General features: G+C 48.3%; 6 protein-coding genes across 6 annotated transcripts; 2 read left to right on the top strand and 4 right to left on the bottom strand.

The window, feature by feature from the left end:
* Positions 1 to 470: 470 nt before the first annotated feature.
* Asppvi_010414 (uncharacterized protein) lies at positions 471 to 1,837 on the bottom strand (the record flags this gene model as incomplete). Its single annotated transcript, XM_043306260.1, has 4 exons — positions 471 to 986; positions 1,049 to 1,443; positions 1,515 to 1,668; positions 1,721 to 1,837. 4 exons carry the CDS (start codon positions 1,835 to 1,837, stop codon positions 471 to 473), a joined length of 1,182 nt encoding a protein of 393 aa, XP_043162195.1.
* A 1,562-nt stretch (positions 1,838 to 3,399) lies between these two features.
* On the bottom strand, positions 3,400 to 4,512 carry Asppvi_010413 (uncharacterized protein; the record flags this gene model as incomplete). The annotated part of the gene is made up of 1 exon (XM_043306259.1): positions 3,400 to 4,512. The coding sequence occupies one exon, from the start codon at positions 4,510 to 4,512 to the stop codon at positions 3,400 to 3,402; it is 1,113 nt and encodes a 370-aa protein (XP_043162194.1).
* Positions 4,513 to 9,143: 4,631 nt separating this feature from the next.
* On the bottom strand, positions 9,144 to 9,630 carry Asppvi_010412 (uncharacterized protein; the record flags this gene model as incomplete). The annotated part of the gene is made up of 3 exons (XM_043306258.1): positions 9,144 to 9,396; positions 9,455 to 9,576; positions 9,628 to 9,630. The coding sequence occupies 3 exons, from the start codon at positions 9,628 to 9,630 to the stop codon at positions 9,144 to 9,146; spliced, it is 378 nt and encodes a 125-aa protein (XP_043162193.1).
* Positions 9,631 to 10,350: 720 nt separating this feature from the next.
* On the top strand, positions 10,351 to 11,142 carry Asppvi_010411 (uncharacterized protein; the record flags this gene model as incomplete). Its single annotated transcript, XM_043306257.1, has 1 exon — positions 10,351 to 11,142. One exon carries the CDS (start codon positions 10,351 to 10,353, stop codon positions 11,140 to 11,142), a length of 792 nt encoding a protein of 263 aa, XP_043162192.1.
* Positions 11,143 to 12,262: 1,120 nt separating this feature from the next.
* On the bottom strand, positions 12,263 to 13,855 carry Asppvi_010410 (uncharacterized protein; the record flags this gene model as incomplete). Its single annotated transcript, XM_043306256.1, has 4 exons — positions 12,263 to 12,732; positions 12,789 to 13,569; positions 13,616 to 13,720; positions 13,808 to 13,855. 4 exons carry the CDS (start codon positions 13,853 to 13,855, stop codon positions 12,263 to 12,265), a joined length of 1,404 nt encoding a protein of 467 aa, XP_043162191.1.
* A 611-nt stretch (positions 13,856 to 14,466) lies between these two features.
* Asppvi_010409 (Hsp70 family protein) lies at positions 14,467 to 16,810 on the top strand (the record flags this gene model as incomplete). Its single annotated transcript, XM_043306255.1, has 10 exons — positions 14,467 to 14,572; positions 14,642 to 15,231; positions 15,282 to 15,304; positions 15,362 to 15,447; positions 15,498 to 15,753; positions 15,813 to 15,918; positions 15,963 to 16,069; positions 16,145 to 16,343; positions 16,403 to 16,538; positions 16,590 to 16,810. 10 exons carry the CDS (start codon positions 14,467 to 14,469, stop codon positions 16,808 to 16,810), a joined length of 1,830 nt encoding a protein of 609 aa, XP_043162190.1.
* Between the last annotated feature and the right edge of the window lie 550 nt (positions 16,811 to 17,360).

Raw genomic sequence — 17,360 nt, 5'->3', positions numbered from 1 at the left:
AGGGTTCTCTGTTTGCCGATTCGAAGAGATGTTTCAATCCCTACAGCCATGTCGAAGAGCCCTTTTGGATCGAGGAGTTTTCGTCTGAACAGGACCGAGTCTAGGACAGCATTCGCTTTCTCCGGCAAACAGCTTGTCACGAAACGAGTGTCAGTACCCAGGGTTCTTGAATTGCTTTCCAAAGAGGCCGAAATTAGTCTTTGTGAGGTACAGTGACTCTAACGTAGGATCTCACAACGTATGAGACTCCAGCAGCTGAATTTTGGATATATAAGACAAAATCTGATAGTCTCTAGTTCTACGTGGTCTCCATTGATGAGCTCGAAGTGTATAATGATAAGCGACTAGATACATGAAGCAAAATGTCTAGACATCTTAACCTTGACAACATATTTGACTGCACTAGCCTTCCCTTCCACCAGGTTGGTCAATGCCACCCGGACTCCGCTGAGTATCTTCATATATCCACGTCATTTTCTGTTATGTACATGAACTTCGAGCCACTCCTCAATATCTTCATCCTCGGCCTCCTCTAGTAGTCTCCAGATCCGCCGACGATTCCGCAGGCGGAGGAGAGCATGCTCTAAAGGTTGCCCCGGTTCAAACACCTCCACTTGTGCAAGGGTACGAACAAGGCGCTCCCAATCCCAAACTTCTTCTGCTTCAAATGTCGGAACGTCCACCGCATCGGATGTCACAGGGCAGCTCTGTAGGGCGGAGATGTCCAAATCCCAAAGCCATGGTAAAATCTGCTGATTGAAAAGCAAGTCACGCCACAGCCTTGACGGTAAGGAACGAGTGCATGTCTGCTCGGGGTTGATAAAAGGGTGCAAATTTTTATAAATCATGTCTTGGAGCTCAGTGGGTAGTGCCTCTAGTTTAAGAGATATACCAGATCGTCCTTGCAAGGACGGCGGAAGAGGTCGCAGGTATGAAAGGATCTCCTGAGTGAGTCCTGGTATGGGGTATGGTGCCATTTCGTATTCCTAATGGCAGGTTGTTAGTGATGGGATGGAAGCACCATAGGTTATACTTATGTAGAACTCACATAGACCTTCTGGTCTCCAAAAGCCCACGCGACATTGTGAAAGAGGTCGGTGTCCCGGAAGTAATAGAAATGTGGCTCAACTACACGTCGGGGCGCAAACGAGCCGTTGCGTCCATAGGGATAACCAGAAAGCACCCTAGTTAATCGTTGTTCAAACACTTCATAGAATTGGCTGAGAGTGGTAGGGCGCTTTGGGCCAACCGACACTCCAGTTTTCAGAAGAGCCTGGCGATAGTCGACCAGACGTCGTATCATGTCAAGGCATTCTGAATGTACTGTTACATACGGGTACTCCGTATATAGATCATGGACTATTTTTGACGAGTGCTTCAAATAACGCTTGGGTTCTAATTTTAACAACCGCTCCCCATAATGCACACCGTCGATCTCGATATCTAAGGAATCAGAAATCTCTTCGGCAGATCATAGTTTTCGTACAAGAATGAGAGTTGAAAGAGTAACCCACCATCTATCCCGAGTACTTCTAGCGGTAGATCATGATTTGGCCGGCTCGCAATATCCCAATCTTTCTMGTAGTGATAATTCTCAGCTCGGATGGCCTGCGGTACAAACCACTTGTACCTCTCAAGATTCTTGTTTCGCACTTCTGCTACCACCACCTTGATCTTTATAAGCGGACTATTGATTTAGAGGGACTGAAGAAGAGCTCACAAAGCTTGGGGCACCACAGACAACACAGCATATATCTTCCGCGTGGTAGCCCTTATAGTATCGCTCGAGTTCGAAGAGATCGCCCTCGGATGGAAGCTCGCTGGGGTGGAAATCCATGGCAGATGAGAAGGAACTTTCGGATTTCGATCCAGGAACACGGACACAAAAAGCAAGATAGTGGATAATAAATGACTCAGACAAGGTTACATCTTTTAGCGCCTTTAAGTATACTAAACAAAATATCTAGCATGTGAGCACATCAATATACTCTGTTTATTGGTTAGTTCCACTGGTTGGCTTGGCACTGTATGTCCATTTCATGACTTTGTTGCCAAGCTAAATTAGCGCATAGTTCTTCATTCGCGCTTTTTCCATAGTACATACGGCGGACTAGATTGACCACCCGGTCATAATGAATTTTTTGAAGTCGGTTATATACAGACACACAGAGTAGTTTACTGTAGTATTTAGCGAATTCTTATTAACCATTCTATTATTTACGTAGTGTGTACTAGGAAGTTCTCAATTTTTTTGAATTATTAACTATAGTACGGAGTAGTCCGAACCTCGGCTGACTTACGTCGTGTCTCATGGTTATATTCAGCATGCAGTGACTGCTATCGGGAATTGAAGGAACGAGAAACTTGTCACTAGCAGAGCGAAAAAAATAATCAATGGAGTTAAGGGGCTGTTGAGGGGGGTGCTGTGTTGCCACCCGTTACGATGGCGACCTTCCCGGCGAGGCCTGGGATGAATTCGTGCAAATTGTTGCTCATTACTAGACTTCAGCGCACTGTGGAGAGGAAGGTAGTTCTGCGTTGCGTCTAGCTCATATTGCGTGTTGCTCTGTCCTTTTATCTTATACTAACGGTTAGACCGGGCAGCTGCAGATGCTTGCMTCGAGTACGGAGTTTAGATGCGCCACTCTTGATCCGAGGGCAGCGGGGTCAATAACAAGGTGTGGGTGCGGAGTGAAGCGCATATCAGTCGATTACCATCGCCTTAATAGGTTGTTCGGTTTAAGGTTATGGTTTGGACCCGTTTTGCGGAGGGCGAGTCTGATGTGGATTGGGTCATCTTGATGAAATGTACTATCAGTGGTATTCGGATATCAAGGATTCAAAGGTTTCCTACTTTCTCATTCAAAGCTTCAACGCTAGTCCGACGAAACCGTTGGAATGCTCCGCGATGGCGACAGTACCACGGGATGAAAAGTGTCAGGACCTAGAAATGGAGATCAGCAATGTATTTACTCGCAAGGCATCTCTGGTACTGTGTGACCCAAGGTCAGCAATCTTACAATAAGTCCCCTCTTTGATTCACGTATACTTTCTTGGCCCCCGCGGACTTGTTAACCTCCGACCCACGGGGATAAGGTTAACTCATGGACGTTTATTTTAGCCTCCCCATGGGTTTAGCAGTTCAGTTCAACAATATCAACACTCTTTCATCCCATTTGTGTCCTTTCCGTTTTTGATTCCACTGCTTTGACTGGCCAGTAAATCCTTATTATTTCATACCTAGTACAGCCCACATTCCAGGGCTATTAAAAAGGCACCATAGGCAAAATGCTAGTCTCTACGGGCATTTTCTAAGTTGACACGGTGTATACGCCCCGACCTGAGTATCCAAGTTACAACTAAACACAAAAGCAAAGCCTGACATAACATTTACATGGTCTATGGCTTCAGCACCACATGCCTACCCCAACCACTCAGCTTCGCAGCCGCCTCCAATGCCTCTTGGATCTCCTCGAGCCCAAATTCCTCCGTGTGAGTGACACCAGACTTCTTACCAAGAGGAAGCAATCCGGATTCGACCATCTGGATCATCTGCAACACATGCTGGCGATCGTACATAAACCGCCCCTGGATCCGAATGCTCTTGAACATGATCTCAAGGTAAGGAAAGTCGATATTCCCCGGGTTACCCCCCATCACGACGCATCGACCGAACGCACGCAATGCCCGCATGCCAGACGCCAGCAGCGATGATCCCTGGGCCGCTGGTGGCGAAAGGTCGAGGTACACATCTGCTCCATCCGGCTTCCCAGCCGCTGCACGCAACAACTCTGTATCAGCGGCCGCATCACCAGTGATCCGGACAGTCCGTAGCCGATTGGTGCCATGAATGTCCTCAAGCCCCTCCAGCGCAGCCACGTTCCGCCCGGCAGCGATAACGGTTGCGCCCATTGCCAATGCAATGCTAACAGCAGCGCCGCCGTACCGCCCTGTTGCGGGGGCCACGATCACCACCTCGCCGGGTTTCACGTTGACCTCTGAAAGACCACCAAACGGAACGAGACACACAGGCATTAGACAGAGATCGTTGATGCTGTATCCCAGTTTCGCAAGAAGAATCTCCTCATTAAGGGGGTACAGATTCTCCAAAGGGAACCGCGTGTACTCGGCGTACGTCGCGTTGCGCCAAACTCCGTCCATGAGTTTCTGCGCCGCGGGATATCCGCCCCCGTGGATACCGTAGAGAATAGAGACAGCGGGATTATCGCGGGCGCGGATGGTAATGTCACAGAAGACGAGCTGACCTGGTGTGAGGGCAACGGAGTCCGGTCCGACCTCGTGGATTCGCCCGATGGCGGTATTCCCCGGCGTCATGGGCAGAGAGAGCGGGTAAGGACGTCTGTTACTTATCACGTCTCCCATGTAGGGAACGATATCGGCAGCTAGGATGCGAACGATTGCGTCGCCGGTTGATGCGACGGGGCGGGGGACGGTTTCAAGGACGAGTGGCTTGTCCCGGGCGTGAATCACCAGGGCTTTGTGAGTCGACATTCTGGCCGGAAGTGTTGGTACTTGGTTTATGAGTTCTCCTCCCTGTTTCAAGCTTAAGTTACCAATGGAGTTGAATGCACTACTTTGTGAACATTTTATAAACTGAGAGAGATACTCTATCTGCAAACGGGTTAAATCCGCAAACATGTTAAATCCGCAAACTCCGGTTCCCGGCTAGATTAAGGTTAAAACAACTGGTCAAGTTTTATCACTGGCCACCAGCGCCATGTGCCTCTACTGGCTGTGGTTCATTTTTGTTCTAACAGTGACAATATTGCAGCTGCGCGAGCGGCTGCGGGCTGACATGAAAAGGAAAAAAAAGTAAAGAAAGAGCGAACCGAGCGCAGCAAGAAAGTACTGATTGGCTTATGCACCAAAGTAGTCCAATTAATGTAAACACTGTGATGCAGGGTAACCCTTCTGGGAGCGAGCCAGAGACACTGGTCGCTTTAGACTTCATTCGAATGTTTTTAGTTACTTACGGCCCCGGCGGGTTGGTAGGATGATTAACACGTTCCTTCAAGCTAAGAAAGGCGGATGCGGATGCGGATGCGGCTGAGACCAGAATCGAATGTACAATGTTGGGGTTCATATTCCAAGTATTTCACCAAGTATTTCATGAGCAGCCAATGTCCCAAGGATATTCTTCCAGGTTGTGGCCAAGGTACACGCCTAATCGTGCGGAGCATCATAAGGTCATACCGCGCGATATAAGGGCAGCAGGGTAAGCAATAAGGCGCTATTAGGCACAATAGGCCCCAAGGAGGCTCTAAGTTCATTTAGGAAGTGGTACACAAAACATTTACTCCTGAATGTATGTACAGTTGCGGTGGCCTGCATATCGCCACAATAGTTGGTTTACCCAGCTGGACCAAAATGTGAATCTGTACCTTAGTTCAGTGAGTTTGAGTTATAGCCTTATAGGGCATGCAGTTCAGCCAGGTTAGAGTTTGAAACCCAGCTCTTCGTTCTCAGGAGCCGGAACTTGGTAGGCATGTCTGAGTGAACTAACATAGCTTTTGTCGACCCATTTTAGAGAGTCAAAATGCCTCTCAAATATGTATCGCCTTCACCACAACAAGAGCAAGTTTCTGAAGACTGAAAGAAAATATATACCCTGTTCGTGAATCTGGAAGCAGGCTTGAAGAGAAATCGAATCCTCGTCAGCATCGGTGTCGTCCTCTTTGTAAACAATGACCAAAAGACGCGTCCAGCTGTAAGAGACCACTCTTGTTAGGGCGATCTTCTCGAAACTCAGATTTGAGTTGGGGGACGGCTTCTTTCTGAGGCTTCGGTGAGTCCATTTTCAGAATGATAACAAAATTGAGATTAATTTGTTGTGTGGTACTGGTAGTTCGTTGTTGAAGGAAAAGGTTTGAGGAGCAAACAGAAATTTGAGCAGGCAGCTTACAGACGTATATAGCTAGTGGGGCTTGCGTCCGTGTATATCTTCGGACCGAGCCGCGGAAGTTCAGCACTTCCCGTCTCCTAATGAGCTAGTTGATGTTTCACAAATCGTGAGAGACCACTCACCCTGTCTATTCTGCACTCACCTAAGCTCACCCACGGTCGCGCAACTAAAAGCAGCGGCGCGCGATGGCAGCGCCCACCGACCTTTTAACCACATTGAAGCCAGCATTATGAACGCGGTCAAACGATGTATCGACCTGAGACCTTGAGTGCTTGCCGCTTTGTGGGTGATGGATGCTAAACCACAGGGTGAGCGGGGTGAGCGAGTGGGTGAGTTGAGATTGAGAGGACTTTTCGTAGATATAAATAGCTCTAGGGCTCTTTTACCTCCCGAGTATTATTGTCTACTTCTTTTTCAAGTTATCTTGAATCTTAAGCTTATTGATTTTGTTGTTGACTTTTCGAAGCGATATGGCCTTCGCTTATCGAGCCTTACATGTGACTTGATATCAGCCAATAACTGCGCTCGCTTAATATATAACTGTTAAATTATAGTTAACCGGTATCTACTTTCAATGAACAAGGAACGTAAAGTACGGGTTATAGATCGGCTTCTATAGAAGAGATTGCCCATCTAACCTATAGATCCTCATTCTCTAGGTGAGATTTTCGGAGAAAGTAGTCAGTCTAGGCCGAGAGAAACCACGGTGGCGTCTCACCTGACTTAACGAGAGACCGTTTCTTGAGTTGGAGATCGTGGAATCTTTTTTGATCAAGGGGAAGGGTCGTCGCCTGACAAAAGCCAGTCTATGCCCCTGGTCCCGTAGAGAGGCGCCGCTTCCTCATCAAGGTATACGTCATATTTTAAACGACCACCAACTAAGATTCCCCTGGTATAACTAGAACTTATCTTCAAATCCCGCCTAGGCCGGATATAATTCCTAAAGCAACCTCGTCAGATAGACTTGTTTGAGCTAACTGGGCTTAGAACTCACCATATGACTTGAAGATCCTGTCGAGATTGGAAAACGAAAGACCAGGTTCCTGCCGAATCAGGCCAACCTCCAGTTCCAGGTTCTTCCCAATTAAACGAGTACGGAGTATACCATAGAAAACCATATTCCTCTGCTGATAATCGACGAACAAAGTATGCCACATTTGGGTTCTGGTGAGATTCGAGAATCACAGTATCCCCCTTCAAACCCACAGTTAGCATAACGATCAAATTGAACTGAATAAGACTAGGGGCTCAGGGGTCCCTAAGACTGACATTCTCAACGTAGCACCAGCCCGATCGCGTCTCGTTTATAGTATCATTATAAGAGAAATCCCAGCCCTCAATAGTACACCAAACTTTGGGACTCCGTTCCACAGGATCTGAGGATAAAACTCTAACATTTCGAAATGTTGAGATGACATTATCCTGCTCCTGCTCGCAATCTGGTCCCATGGCTGTGGCTGGAGGCGCGTCCATCCTCCTGTGTTCAGGTGACATCGTATATTTAGATCCATAACGAGCGGTCTCGGAGAATCCGTCTAGAATCCGACGAAGCTTTGATGGAAAATCAGTTGAGGATGAATCCATAAGTCGGCGAAAAATGGCGCCGCAATTTATGCTGGAAACCATTAATAATTGATATAATAGTCAGGACGAAACCAAAGGAATTAAAAAGAAATAGAAAGAAATAAGGGGAAAACAATTTGGATCACAGCATACCACTGAACTCCTCTTCGCATTGGTTGCGAGCATTCATTCTCACAGGCCGGACACAAGTCTTTTCGAGTCTCAATCCGTCTGAAGATCATGCACATCGCAACGGCTTGGCCGGGTCGAAAAATCGTTTCCCATTTTTGATTCAAATCAATATCACGGTCTGTGGCAAGATCGTAAATTGCGTAATCTCCATTCTGGATCATCTCCTTGGCTGGTGTGAACTCGTGAAAATTGGCTTTCAGCACTGCTGTAAAAGCCTTAGAGAAATCTTTTAGTAACGTTCATATTCGAACTCGGACTGCATTTACCTCAGCTGAGCGAATAAACTCGAGATGAAACGGAGTGACCCTTCCTAGAGCGTCGAGGAAGTACACTGGCTGTTGTCTTTCTACCTGCATTCGAAGGCTGGCATACGTAGACCGTAATTGGTTTCTGTTATCGTAGCGGTTGGTACGTTGTCGCTTTGGTCGAGGTATGGCCGGCGGTGTTGCCAGAGAGCTGACGCAGTATTTCGTTCCTTGAACAAACTCTTAGCATTACATGCTGCGTCCGTATCTAAAGATGACTGTTTTCCCTTTCTTTTCCTTTTATTTTTCTTTTGGTGACATCATGACTAGCTGTGCCTCTCACCGCTTGAGTAGCAAGGAAATTGCACTCACCCAGATCTTCAAATGTTGTTGCAGCCGGTGTTGACCATGTCTGCATCTGAATTTTGGCTAAATTTGGGTTTAAGTCGATCAGCGCAGCATTTCGGCCTGAATAGTAGATATCCAGCGCATCTTCCGAGAGAAAGTCCTTCAGCTTGCTTAACACCGTTCGATAGGCTTCATTTCGCCCAGGAAATTTATTCAACTCGAAGTGATTGGCCTCCATCATTAAAGAGTCCACTCGATCTAGTGTTGCGCAGTCACGAGGCACAAGGACTTCCTGTTATCACAGAAATGAGCAGCTCTCCCAGATAGACATGGATCGACTCAAAGGACAAATGAGCCACCTTATTTTTATCCAGACCGACAATTTTCCACACCCTTGCAGGCTGTGTCTCGTAAAGGCATAATATCTGTGGCATCAGGTTACTTGGGATAGCCAGAAAATTAGTTAGAAGGTTGAACAGCGCCTCGTTTCCTGGGGTTAATATGTCGAGTATTCGCTTTACTATGCCGGCCTCTCGCCTCTCGTCTTCATGCTCCAGCGTACGAATCCGCTCGTCAGCAGCAGCGAGAATCTCTCCATTGGATAAACCTCCGTGTGCTCCTCGGAAGGGGGTGCCCATGAAAATAACTCCGACTGTGGAACTAAAAATCCGAGCATATTTGTTATGATGTAGCTCATCCTGGTAGGCCTTGACCAGACTCTGCCAATCATTTAGGCCACTGGAACTGAAGAAATACTTGCCTCAAAAGAACATACCTGTGCCACAACCAAGCCACCAACGCAATGGGCAACAAATATAATCGGGCGATCCTCGACGCCCTGTGAAAACATTTTAGAAAAATCACAGAACCCGTTAGGTAACTGGCACCTTTCGAGCTCGTGCTAAAGCCTGCAAGAACCGTTTTGCAATTTCCGTGGAGGATACATCAGATGGTCGCCGTCCCTTCCACTCGGACCGGTAGCCAAAAATCATGATGCGCGCCTGGGGTAGGTCACTGTGTAACATGTGTTCATCCCAGAGCCAATTCAACACGGACTTTTTGACCGGGTCCCAGTAAGACCAGGTGTGAAGTGGGTGGGCTCCAACTCCATGAATAGCCACAATACTGTAGGGTTCTACCATGTTAGAAGATAAGGCTGCTGCTTCTCGTGCGGTGGACATACTCCACGGGGATTAGGCTGGGGGACTCATCTGTACTCTCCGTCTCCCAACAGCCACTAGAACCCGCAGGGGCTTCATGGAGGACATTAAGACCAAGATCATCATCTTCAACAATTAGGTGGGTCTGGGTGCAAGTTAGCAAGGCTCTGATCGGAAGGAGGCCTGACGATCGCACCATGATGATAAAGCATCAAAATATTGAATAAGAGCACAGAGAATGATCTAGAGATTTAGAGAGGTAATAGAGTCTGAACTGAGACTGCGTTTCAGTCAATAAGTTTTATCGAGCTTCTGGGAATTCGTTTGAAATGGAAGTTGTCGGACGATGAGTTTGCGTTGGTCTCAAGGAGCCAGCCTTGTGATCACCATTCAACAGGCTCAGCCGCAGAACAGAGACGCATACGATACATCTGCCCCATCCAATAGGTAGCCTTGACGCGGATGGAAAACACTGCCACAGAGGCTTGTTCTGTCTTACTCAGTGGTGAAGGCTAGGTTGTTAACTAGTCCCCAACATGCTTGAGTTGCCAACCAAACCGCCCAAGTCGTAAATTGATAATCACCTATTTCATCATTTGGCCTATTCAAAAGTCGTCACACCATTTGATATTTTCAAGGTTCTTGTTGCCATTTATATTTTATGAGAACCCTCGCTATTATAATCTTCAACGATCAGACTCATTGTAACTGCCTATACTCCCATATAATGAAACGACGTGTGCCATTTGACAAGGCCGATCAACTGCTATCTTTTCAGGACATGGATGAAAATCCCACCATCCCAACCTTGCTCCAGACTAAGAACCTGATGCTTCCCGGATATCCAGGAAAACGCCATGATACAGGTACACTTTATCAGTTCTTGTCTTGCGACTTGTGCACGCCAGAACTCAACAAAATGGCTCCTCGGCTCTGGATGTTAACCACCTATTCGAGCTCTAATATCTATCCCCTGCACTTTCAAAAAGCGAAAGGGCGTGAGATTATCATTTCCGAATACCCACGATTTCACCTCACCTGGAAATATTCCCAGATATTTATCAAGCCTCTCCCGAAATATATGCTATCCTTTACTTTCTGGGATAACCTCCTCGTCTCGGCCCGCTCGCCGTTGGAATCCCATGACCGGGAGGAACTGCTTCAAGCTGCCACAGGCCTACTACGCACATACTATTATTTAGTTCAATATGAGTCGGACTTCAGAGTGGCACAATCAACGGGGCTCTTGCCACAGGATATAACCTGGCATGGATTCTCGAATTTCATTGCCGAGGCCCAATTCATCCACGATCGTGACGTTGCCCCTCGATATCACTACGGGGAGATTCGACTGACGAGATTGAACTTCTACTCGAAGCTTTTTCTGCATCGATCGCAATACGAGTGGGGCCGACCCCAGTACAGTGACTATTTCAATCGTTTCTATGGGCATATCTTGTTCGTGTTTGCGATGCTGTCTCTGCTATTGAGCGCAATGCAGGTTGAACTGGCTTCTGAATCTCTCGTAGCCGACGTATGGATGCCCACATGGTATATATTTCGCTATGTGAGTGTTGTCTGTATATTCGTGCTGGCGCTGACTGCGTTGTCCATCTTGGTCACGCTGATTGCCATGATCTCTAATGAGTGGGTTTATGCGATACGCAGTATGAAAAGAAAAAGGGTTACCCCAGATGCCAGTTTGGAGTAGGGTGGCTCGTGTGTTCATTGCGGGTTTAAATGTGGCGTGGAAGTGCTAAACCCTAAGCATGTATCAAATAACACATTCGATTCTTTATCAATATCCGCAGCGGGATACTTGTCCGAATGAAGTCGCCTGGAGGATTACCTGATTATTCAGCTAATCTCATTACATCTGGATATTAGTTGGGTGGGTGACCACCAGCATATCCCGGCTGTTGTATGTTTTTAACTTGTCTTTTTGCTTATTGAATTGTTCATTTTAAATATAATTGCGCTGTGGTGTAAGAGTATGGGGTGTTAGAGGGAAGGGACCTGTTATCAACGCTGAGTGACGCTGCGGAATGCCACTCAGTGCTACTGCCACCGGAGAGCTTTCCGATGACTAGAGACTGGTCGTAGAGAAGTAACCTGGTGCTTACTCTCGGGCATGAAGATAGTATTCAGTATATCAACTCAGGATTTGGTTTTGAGCTTTTAATGCCAAAGCCTGATTATGATATATGAAGAGGGTGGGGAATCTCGATCAGATGCATGCAAACTCCTTGTCGTCCTTGTGAGCTCTGCCGACGTCGGTAAATTCCACACGAAACTTCTCCGCACATGCGTCGGGTCGCAGGGACTGACAACAGACATGGCACCGCCCGCAGGATTTGCACCGATGTCCTGAAAGCCACTCCGTCTAAATAACATGACACTCCACGTTGTGAGGGCCACATGCTGCTCTGCCCTGGCCGAGCGAGGCGTAGCCCTCAGAAGAAGTGACGCCTTGGTCCTCGACACATTCCTTGTTCATGGAGATTGCAGGTGAAAAAGGGGGAGAACAGGTCGGTGGACTTCCGTATCCTCGAAGTGCGGCGCAGCTAGGCTGCAGGAGACTACTGCAGGTTCCCTGTCGTGTGGGAGTCATTAGGACGAGTCCGGTTGTGGTAGAGTTCTTTGGCGTCGTTTAGCGCACTCGGAGCGGCCCAAGCCGCCCAACAAAGGAATACAGGCATTTCATATCCAAGATTACAAGTCATGGATACTTATGCGCAAGGATTGAAAGGCCTTGACAAGAACAAACCAGCCGCATTGCCTTGAAATGTATTAGGTAGTTATATGTACGTGGCATGACTGAAGTATCACAGCTATTCATCCTCAGCTACCAGAACAACGGCGCTGGCCCATACCTTACTAGTCTCATAATTCTCCCCACTCTCATTTCCAAACGCCAAAATGGCCGGCTGCATACAGGCCAGGACTTTCCGGCCATCAAGGCATTCATCGTCTTCGTCAAGCTGATGCAGCCGATGAGCGCTCATCATCGGGGACGACGAACTAAATGTCTGCAACTGGGACAGGCCATAGCATTTGATGGACGCTCTCTGAGCCCAGAGGGATAATGCCAGCTTGCCTGCTCTGTGATACAGCTTTTGTAGTTCTGCACTGCGCGTCCTCAGGCCTGACTCGTCTGCGATCGTGTGAAGAAGCAGCTGAGCAGGGCTACGGAGGAAGGCGCTCATCCACACCCTGGCAAACTCCTGTAGTCTACTCTGCATGCTATCAGACAATACGCTTATGATTTGCGACCGCCACATATGAGCCTTAGCCTGGTCCGCTACGTGGCTGTTAGCTCAACAGCAGGGACTTAGAAGGGAGGGACATGGAACATACCTTGCTTCATGGCATCATATAATAGGCGCATGTTGGCTCTGCCAGGAAGTGTAGAGCCATCACTCGACTCCGGAAACAGGAAGAAGGGATCCATGAACATCTGGTCAAATATATGCTTGGCAAGCAATGCCTCGACAAGGACGAATGGGATCTTGTTCGAAGGGATTGGCGCTTTGAGGAGAAAATCACTCCACCGTGTTTGAATGCAGTAGCCTTTCAAATGCTTGATCACCTGGTCCTTCTGCTGGCTAGGCACACCGTCAATGTCAGCCATGGCTTCTACCGCGTATTTCCGGGCCCACTGCCGCACGGCATCCTGCAGCCTCGTCAGCTCGTCCCTGATCACGCGGTCCTCTTTCGGGACATGGCCTCCCTTTGCCATCGCTTTGAGGGCGCCTTCCTGGGCGACGAGAGCTACAGATTCCAGTCTCTGGCGTTCATTCCTCAGGATGTCCAGGTCTTTTTCAAGGTTGGTCCGCTCTTGCTCCAATTCCGTAATGTGCCGCTCTTGCTCCTCCATCCGGCGCGTGTAATCCGCAATACGCGCCTCATATTCTCTGACAGACTCGATGTATTCCGCCCGTAGCTTTTGGATACACGCATCCTTCTCTTTTATCATCCAAATGTATTCCGACTCAGTTCGAGAGGGGCGTGCATTCTCGATCCGTCGGCCGTCCCTGGGTTCAGCGCACACACTCTGCTGGTTGCTTCGAGCGCTCGGCGTCGGTCGACGATGATTGACAGAGATAGGAGATGGTTGTTGGCCACGGGATGGCCGAATCTGTACCAATCAGTCACAGGAGCTAGATGCGACTGGGCCCTATTACCTTATTCATCCAAGAACCCAGGACAGAGTCTCGATTACCTGAGCGTGTGCCGTGTGGCTCCTTTGACCGCTCGCTCGGGGTCTCCCTATGTCTGACTTTCTGCCCCTGTCTCCTTTTGATTAGCTTTTATCGTGGTGAGATGAGTAGACTGTGGGAGGAAGCATATCGGATTTGGGATCTAGGTGCTCTTACGTTCTCAGGGCCCTTGAGACCTTCCTGAATAGAAGAACGCTGCTTCATACTTCAGAATTGTTGTCGTGTGAATCGATTGATGGTGCTCGAAATAGTTGTAGCAAATGGCTGGAGAGTAAGTAAAGTCAAGAGTGGCCGGGGAAACGCGTGTCCGGCGTCGGATAGTTTGCAAGCCAAGTAGGGCCAACAACAAGAGGAATGGCCAGGGTAGATATGGAGAACACGTCTAGTGGTTACGAACTCACCAAAGTAGCTCACAAAATGTGCATATTCCTGGTCCTATCCTGGGAGGTCATCGTGTCAGCTGGCCCTTGAGCACGCAGCTAGTTGGATACTCGTCGGCTCCTAATTACGACTAACAAGTATCATTCCACTTGATAGGATAGAGAATATGCCGGGTAAGAAGCTGGTCCCTGTCATGAACGGGGCTGTGGGACTTTTCAAACAGCCCGGCGGGAATAATCCCTGTCTGGGACCTGCGCCGCATTTCCCCTGGCGCGATTGCGTGCCGCTGGTCGCTCTGGATTATGCGCCGCAAAGTGTTGAAAAAGACCAGTATCTGCTCGTTTCTGCCAGCCGAAACCATAAGAGAGACAGGATATAGCCTTGTAAACAAACACCAGACACCATTCGCGGCCACCAGGAAACATTCACCAAGCATGACGAATAAACCAGTAGAAGGACTCTTAAAGGAGCTAGACTCACTGGCGCTCATTCCGTCCCACAGGATTATAGTCGGCGTCGACTATGGCACTACGTTCACTGGTACTTACTTTGCCCCATGATTTGATCAGGAATATCATCCATGACGAAAGCTGATTTACCCATGTGTAGGAGCCAGCTACGTCAGTACTAAAAATGGCAATGACCTGAACGACATTGTCATCATAAGCAGCTGGCCTGGTCCCGCGAGAGACGTGGACACGGTTGTCAAAGCTCCATCACGGATTGCTTACACCGCAGACAACCCGAGTGTTCAAACCCGACGCTGGGGTTACCAAGTCCAACCAGGGATGACCGCGTACTCTTGGACTAAACTTCTCCTCGATCAAGACATCCCGCTGACTAAATACGACGACGCTACTTTAGAGGATGCATCTAACTCTGGAATCCTAAAGCTTCCGGAAGGAAAGACTGCTGTGGAGGTGGTTGCGGATTACCTGTCCGAGGTGTACCATCATATTCTAAGAACAATTGCCAAGCAAATCACGGAAGAGACACTCAGCATAACACCGTTGGAATTCTGGTTCACCGTACCAGCCATATGGTCTGATCAGGCACAATCCGCAACACGCAGGGCTGCCCAGATGGCCGGGTTTGGGAGCCGGCCCTGTGACAATATCTTCATGATTAGCGAACCCGAGGCAGCGGCTATTGCGGCCTTAAGAAAGTACACGACTCACTCAATGGCTGGCTCGATCAGGGTGCGTATTGCGAGCATGGATCCAGAAAATGGCGCTGGCTAATCATGAAGCACAGCCTGGAGATGGTGTCCTCGTATGTGACTGTGGGGGTGGCACAGTGGTAAGGTCCAACAGGCTTGATTCTGCGCAGAGAACTCACGTCGCAGGATATCACGACCTATCTGGTGGAAACGGTTAAGCCAGAGCTGACCTTTGGGGAGTTGTGTACAGGGATTGGTAGGATCTTAGCGCTTTGAGTGAGATGCAACTGACGGGAAAATATCTAGGTGGAAAATGCGGTTCCACTGCTGTAGACCGCAACCTTTATCAGCTCATGTCAGAAAGATTTGGAGATGCATTTGATAGCCTTCCAATGAAGTCAAAAGGCCCGGGGAGCAGATTCATGAAGGCATTCGAAAGCATCAAGAGGGACTTTGGCTATTCCGATGAGGAAAACGTGTTTGAATTGCCGCTGAACATGAAGCTAACAGATGCGAACCCGGAATACTTCAACGATGATGAGCGTCTAGTGCTCTTGAGCAGGTAAGCCAAGGTCTCACTGACCCTGAGGATAACCAATGGGTGCTAAAAGAGTCCCATAGCGCGGATCTTCAGAAGATCTTCCGTCCTGTCGTCCAGCAAATCCTCAAGCTGGTGCGCCAGCAGATCAAAGCCGCAACGGCTGAGGCTGGCAAGAACGTTATCAATGTATGGGCCAGCCTATTCACCCGCAACCGTCCTAACCAATACAGAGGATTATTCTTGCGGGTGGTTTCGGTGATTCAGAGTACCTCCGGCGCGCCTTAAAGAGATCATTTTGGTCAACCGACAACATCACGATAACAGTTCCAGACAATCCGTGAGTGCGAAATATGACCAACTATTTCTTCAAACAATTAGAATCCTGTGCTGAATTTGACGGGAAATACATCAGGCAAGCTGCCATCGTCCAGGGTGCTGCCCTTCGTGGTCTTGAAGGTCTCCGGTCCAGCACCAAAAGATGTCGGCGAAACTATGGGTGGTCATGGAATGTTCCATTCCGTGAAGGCAAAGATAACGACACAAACGCATGCTATGACAGATTTACTGGAAAGAAAATGGCCACAGGGGTGATGAAATGGATGATTACCAAGGTGTGTTATTGCCGGTTCGTGTCCATGTATATGACCTCGCGATTGACGATCCTTCAAAGGGAGAGAGATACACCGAAGACCATGTCTGCACAGCCTCCCTCTTTCGGGCCCATTTGGAGGGGGAAACGCTGAAAGCAAATCTCATGCTCTACTCGAGCGATCTTGACCATGCTCCGGAGAGAGTCGAACATCCTGGTAGGTCTTCTTATGCCACTTTGCGTGCTGTAACTGACTCTAAGCTGGCAGGGATTCGCAGCGTTGGCAATATATGCGTAGACTTCACTGAGCTCGATCTCTCCACATTTGAACGGAAGAGTCTCCTGGGTACACCGCTCTACAAGCTTCAATATGATGTGAAGGTCGTCTTCGGTGCTCAAGAGGGGGTTTTGAAATTTGAAGCTGTCTCGCAGGGCAAGGTGGTGGGCAAAACAAGCATCAATTTTTATAGCCCTGGGTTCTATGAATGACGAGGTCGACGGTCAATAGCTTGCTAGTTTTTAACATTGTACATCCCACGGTGACACGGTGGGTTTTCAACGCCGCATCAGATGGTTGTACCCTTAATCAACTGGAAAACGACAAAATTGGCGCACAAGGAATAATTCAATTGGATGCTACAGGCTGTGTTGACCAATCCAGACCAGGATGATGATGAGCCAGTAAAAGATGAAAGAACTCTCAGATCCATCTGGCCCTTTGACATTGATGGGTGAAGCGGATAGAATGCAGACAAGTAGACTCTACTTTTCCCTTTTACACCATGTCTCACATCCCGCTCGAAATACAACCCTCGTTTCCAAACTCAGCAGAGAGAAATCTCAAGATTTGATTGAGAGCTTCGCGTGCGATATTTGTTCTTATTCTGCCTGCCGTCTTGATATTCTACCAACAATAGGAGACCTGAAACGTACCGAGAAGGCAAATATGTGAAGATAGTATGGATTCGATGGACTTTTAGATATAGCAAGGAATCAAACAGCGGAAAGGCAGAAACCAAGCAAATATGAAGCTGGTTCA

This window comes from Aspergillus pseudoviridinutans (assembly GCF_018340605.1).
Source record: "Aspergillus pseudoviridinutans IFM 55266 DNA, scaffold_8, whole genome shotgun sequence".
Classification (NCBI taxonomy): domain Eukaryota; kingdom Fungi; phylum Ascomycota; class Eurotiomycetes; order Eurotiales; family Aspergillaceae; genus Aspergillus; species Aspergillus pseudoviridinutans.
This window is presented reverse-complemented; position numbering and strand designations above follow the sequence as displayed.